We start from the raw sequence: 5909 nt of genomic DNA on the forward strand, positions 1-5909 counted from the left end.
CAAAGCCATGTGATTTCTCTCTTTTAATTAAACAAAGCTGGCCAAGAAAACAGCCCATGCTCCCACGGTTTCAGCTGGAGTTTTTTAGCATTTTAAGAGCTTTTCCAACCTTGCAACCAGCTCATTCATGGATCCTTGTCTTCCTTTACATCAAAGGAGTGAGTCATCATCAATCATAGTGTGATAAACTACTCAAGGACAGCAAGAACATCCCAAAAACTCAAGCTGAATCATTGAACTTTCCAGCTTTGAAGTCCTAGCCGTGGGCTTCCTTCTTTGGACAGCTTATGTCCTTTTGTTTGCCCATGCTTCTCTTGCATTGTTTAGTCATACTTTCAAGGAACACTCCATGAGAAAATTGCAAGCTGAATCAATGTATATTCATAAAGCAAAGTTTGATTTTTTTTTAATCATTCCTTATGAATCATTCTTTATTCCATGCTCTTGCTTTTCTTTCTTTATCTTGTCCAAGCTACTTTTGAGATATTCTTCATTCTTTTTGCCTCCTATTCAGCCCTTGAAATCATCTTGTCCCCCTTGACTTGATTTTTAATTGATTTCCTCAATTCTTTACACCATCTTTAAGCCACCAACAAAGTAAACAATGATACAACAATTTGTGCTTCATGACTAGGCTGCCATAAGAGCTTCTTTTCCTTATTTTTCTCCAAGCTTTTTCGGCCATCTCCTATCCTTTTCTCTTTTGGAAACTTTTCAATTAACAAAGCTATTAAGCACATGAGTGAGGCAAGGTTAGGAAAATCAGAATATATCACAATAATTTCTATGTAGAGAAACTTAAGTGAATGCCCAAGATGCCCTTAAATGTTCTAACATGACCAAAGATGCAAAGGTTGCAACTCTAAGGGCCAAAACCTCACTAAAACACACTAAAAGGATTTAAAAGCAAATAAAGTGTAAAATTATTTAAAATGATAATGCAAGACTCAATTTACTAAGTTAAAAACAAAGAAATTGACAATTAAAACACTTAAAATTAACAACAATCTCAGATTCATCAATTAGCTAATAGTTCAGTGAGAAGCCCTCACCTGTAGATTCTCCAGGGTTCTCTTCGAACGTTCCTTCACAATCAGCTCCTTGTTCTTCGGGAGATTCCGCAAAAGAACCTTTAGAGCAAAACCACAGAAATCAATCACAATGAGTCAGAAACTCAGCAAACAATAGATACTAGGGTTACACGAAGTAGTATATACTCCGAGGTACGATAATCTAGCGCGAAAGAACAAGTTTTCGAAAAAAAGAATTTTCTTCCTCCTCCTAGGGTGCTCACGGCCACACATGGTAATTGTGTGTGTCGATTTTTCTTCGATCAAACTTGGTTCCTAGGTTATTATTAGTCGTAACTAAGGTTAATCTAAACTCGGAAAAATTATCGGATCGAAAACTGTCGCAGGGGTATTTTGGTCAATATTTTTAGCTCAGAATTTCAAAATTGGAATTTCGAAAAGCGAATTGGATGGGGACGTCACCAATGACGTTTATTACGACTAATCCTACTAGCACTAAGCTAAGGCGATAGTTTTCAGCCCGAAGGACGAAACTTTGTCCCAAAATGGGTATTCGAAGCAGAATTGAAACTCGACGGTAGTTTTTCGAGAATCGGCGTAATATTATTCGCTAAACATGCTATTGGGCACGTAGGGAAGATGTTTAGATAGAAAAATGAAGTTATCTGGATAGTTTTGCAAAAACCTCAAAACTAAGAGCACAGAAAGACATAGTGAAAAGCTACGGAAACGACGATCAGAGGTAAGGATTAACGACTATACCTCGATACCTTCAAGTAGCAACTGTTGAATCGACGATCAAGCAAGAAATGGCGAAAATCTTCTTCTTCTCCTCTCCTCTCAAACTCGCGGCCTCTTGGGAAGAAAATGGGTAAGTTTTGCAATTTTTCTCATTTTCTTGCTATATATAGAGGATGGAAAAACGCGGGAAAATGAAAGTTTCGCGATTCCGATTTTTCAGGCTTCATTCTCCGTGAATTCTAAGATAGGTTTTGGCGACAGAATTCCAAAACTCAAAAGAGGTTTCTTGGATTTTAGGTGCATAATGCAAAGTCGGTGTAAATCTATTTTACCCGATAAGTTACTTTTTGCAGTGGATGTCGGAAGAGAAAACTTCCTTCTGAAGAAAGATTGAAAACATCAAGAGAAATGGGTGTACGCGTGTGGAATCTTCATTTGAAGCTCCGAATAGAAAAAGTCTTCATCGTCCGTTGATTTTAGGTTTCTTGAACTATCAGGGTTTTGGTTTCGGCAAACTTCCGAGTATTGGAATTTGACGTTCGTACATTCCAGGGTTTCGTATCGAAATGCTTGTCTATAGACGAATAAGAGAAGTTCTAACATTTCTCTGAAGATTTTTGGAATTAGTTTCCATCGTGTCTTGAAGTGTAAATTAGCTATTTACTAGTGTTTTTGCCCTAGGTTTAAGCGTATATTAGTCGTGCTATAACTTTTATCGACTTCGATACACTCCTTAGACTTTTCCTGAGCTTTCTCCTTCATAAATTTATTTCATTTAGTAAACTCTTGTTCAGGTTTCCCTTCACGATACATCAACCCTAATCGTGAATAGGATTTTATTCACTTATTCTAAACTTAAAAACTTGGGTCTTACACTTGGTAGGGACCTTGGGAAGATTTCCGGACGGTCCTTCATCATCATCATTGCACGGTGCGATTTTAAGAGCTTTGGGGACGATTCTGGCAGACAATTTCTTCTCTACCTTGTCAGGAATGACTTTGTGCTTCTTCTTTTTGTCTTTCCCGAACGGTTCAGACGCTTCTTCTTTTCTTTTTCCCTCACTGACCCTCTTCTTCTTTGTCAGGTACTTCAGATGCATCATAGGGAATGTTCATCTTGCTAACATCTCCCAGTTTGATTGGGTTGGAAAGACAATGTTATCATCCAAACGGTCTGTTGACTCCAGATACTCAGCTGTTGCACCCTTCTTCTTCAGGATGGTAGTCAGCAGAGAACCAAAATGAAGATTTCCTTGGTTCTTTTCCAGAAACTTGATGAGGTAGTTCCAGATAAGAAAACAGGATTTACCTTCACCTTCTTGTAAATATTGTACAGTGAAGACGAGTTTTTGTATTCTTAACATTCCACTATGCACACTTTTGTACCAATAATTAACACAATAATGCAATTTGATCTAACATATAAAAGATTAAAGATTTTGCAATGGCCTTTTCTCCAGAGTACTTTGGTTCAGATGGGTTTCCCCCCGGTGCGTTTCAACGGTGAGCTTTTCTGTTTTGCTTAATGGCCAACCTCAAAGGGTGTTCCAACCACAGCGTGGCTTGAGGCAAGGTGATCCGCTATCGCCATATTTGTTTATTCTTTGCGGGGAGAAGTTTTCAGCCATGATTGAAATAGCGGTCAACTCTTCTTTACTGTCAGGGATTAAAATTTCTCATAAGGCGCCAACCATTTCTCATTTCTTATTTGCTGATGACAGTATAGTTTTTGCAAAGGCTAATGCGGAGGAGGCTAATTGTGTGGTTGATATTCTTGAGACTTTTGATAGGACTTCAGGGCAAAAAATTAACCTGGATAAATCTCAACTTACTTGTAGTAGGAAAGTGTCACCATCTACGGTCCAGGAGCTCACCCTCCTTCTAGGCGTGGTGGCAGTGGAGAGGTACGAGAAGTACCTGGGGCTACCAACTATTATAGGGAGGTCAAAGTCTCAGATTTTCAGGTTTTTGAAGGACCGGGTTTGGAAAAAGCTTAAAGGTTGGAAGGAAAAAACTTTGTCTCGAGCAGGTAGAGAAGTTTTAATAAAAGTTGTTGCTCAAGCAATTCCTTCCTATGTTATGTCTTTTTTGCCCTTCTAGGTAGTTTATGCTCTCAGATTGAGAGTTTGGTTTCAAATTTTACTAGAGCAATGATTCAGATAGAAATGGTTTACATTGGTTAAGTCGGTCCAAGATGAAAGCGTCTAAGCTTGATGGGGGCCTAGGTTTCAGAGATTTCAAATCTTTTAATGAATCCTTCCTAGCAAAAAATTGGTGGAGGTTGCTTAAAAGACCAGACTCTTTGTTTGGCAAGGTTTTTAAATCGGTTTATTTTCCAAATTATTCAATTTTGGATGCTCGCAAGGGGTATAGGCCAAGCTATGTTTGGTCTAGCATTTGCCGGGCCAGGTGGATTTTTAAAACATGTTGTGTGAGTTTCAACCACACCGGTAATGGATGTGTGTTATGTTTCAGACTTAATAGACGCCGGATCCCATTCATGGGACATGACAGTGTTGTCTACTGTTTTTCCACCAATGGTTGTTGAGCTAATTGCTTCAATATCATTTCCTTTGTTCCCTATTGAGGATGATGTTTTTTGGCCAGATACCGAAGATGGTTTTTATTCAGCTAAGTCTGGGTATTGTTTCATCAGAAACCAGGAGAATAGGCTAGCTGCCTCGTCGTCCACAAGTCATGAGGTTTCTGCAGGTTTTTGGAAACAGTTTTGGCAACTTGAGACACAACCCAGGGTGAAGGAGCTGATGTGGAGATTGTGCAGAGGCGTTGCACCCGTGCGAGCCAACCTCAGTTCTCGTGGCTTGGATATTGATACTCTCTACCCTCTTTGCGGTTTGGAGCCTGAGAGCTTGGTTCATGCATTTTTCACTTGCTGCCACGTTGCGCCATTTTGGTTTGCTTCATCTTTGAGCTGCAGGTTTGATGATTTGTTACCTCACCAACCTACTGAGTTCTCTCATGTTCTACATCAGCTCTTTGAGGTGGTCGATGACGAGGCTTTGAAGGTCCTGTTCGCGGGTTGCGCTGCCCTATGGGAGAGGAGGAATACACTGATTTTTCAGGGGGAACAACTTGACATTCGTTGGCTGTTATAGCGGTGTCGTTCTTTGCTTGAGGTGGCGATAAGGAAGGCTCACGTGTCTCCTCCGGTTTTTTCTCCACATGATGGTCGATGAGTTCTGTCGGGAGCTAGTTCGTTGAAGGTGAATATAGATGCTCCTTTTGATGCTTCTCGGGGGGGCTGGTTTAGGGCTGGTGGTGCTGGACGGAGATGGAAGCTTCATAGCTGCTGCTTGTGGCTCGATCACTACGGTATCATCACCGCTCATGGCTGAAACGGTTTGTCTTTGTTGGGCACTTCAGAAAGCCCTATCTCTTGGTTTCAACCGAGTGGTCTTTGAATCTGATTGCCAAGTGCTCGTCAACGCATGGCATCGGATGGACAAGGAAATTTCTTATTTACCCTTTTTTTTGAGTATTTTGCTTTCAGTTTTATTACGAGGAAGGGTAATCATTCAGCTGATTTTGTTTCCAAGTTGACTTATGATTATTCCGATGTTGACTGGGTGTAGAATGCTCCCCTGGGTTTAATTGCATTCATTCAGGCGAATGTATTAGGTTCTTTGAATTCTTAATATAATTTCGTTTCTGGTCTGATATGGGCGCACCAGTTTTATTAGTAATTGGGCTGACCAATTCTATGTAATAAATGGGTCGGGTAACACATGGTTCATTCGGACCAAAACCCAAGTTATAAATATCAGGCGCCACCCAAGCGGTGGGGGATGTAAGACCCAAGATTTTAAGCTTAGGATCAGTGGAAGAGATTTCCATTTATGATTAGGGTTGATGTATTGTGAAGGGAAACCTGAACTAGAGTTTACCAAATGAAATAAATTTATGAAGGAGAAAGTTCAGGAAAAGTCAAAGGATTACATCATGATCGATAAAAGTTATAGTACGATCGTTATACGCTTAACCTAGGTCAGAAACCCTAGTATATAGCTAATTTTCACTTTTAGGCACGATGGAAGTTAATTCCAAAAATCTTCAGAGAAATGTTAGAACTTCTCTTTTTCCATATATCAAAATCGTTTCGAGGCGAAACTCTAGGAT

General features: G+C 39.9%; 1 protein-coding gene across 1 annotated transcript; it reads left to right on the top strand.

The window, feature by feature from the left end:
* The first annotated feature begins 4225 nt into the window (after positions 1–4225).
* On the top strand, positions 4226–5365 carry LOC130738229 (uncharacterized). Its single transcript, XM_057590167.1, has 2 exons — positions 4226–4803; positions 5284–5365. The coding sequence occupies exons 1-2, from the start codon at positions 4226–4228 to the stop codon at positions 5363–5365; spliced, it is 660 nt and encodes a 219-aa protein (XP_057446150.1).
* The last annotated feature ends 544 nt before the right edge of the window (positions 5366–5909 follow it).

The sequence above is a fragment of the Lotus japonicus genome, chromosome 1 (genome assembly GCF_012489685.1).
Source record: "Lotus japonicus ecotype B-129 chromosome 1, LjGifu_v1.2".
In the NCBI taxonomy this organism is placed as follows: domain Eukaryota; kingdom Viridiplantae; phylum Streptophyta; class Magnoliopsida; order Fabales; family Fabaceae; genus Lotus; species Lotus japonicus.

Excerpts from the sequence above, each read along its gene's own strand:
- LOC130738229 (XM_057590167.1), top strand. The coding sequence starts at position 4,226 with ATGGATGTGTGTTATGTTTCAGACTTAATAGACGCCGGATCCCATTCA. Across the intron at positions 4,804-5,283 it reads GACGAGGCTTTGAAGGTCCT|TTTTATTACGAGGAAGGGTA; the intron begins GTTCGCGGGTTG and ends TTTTGCTTTCAG.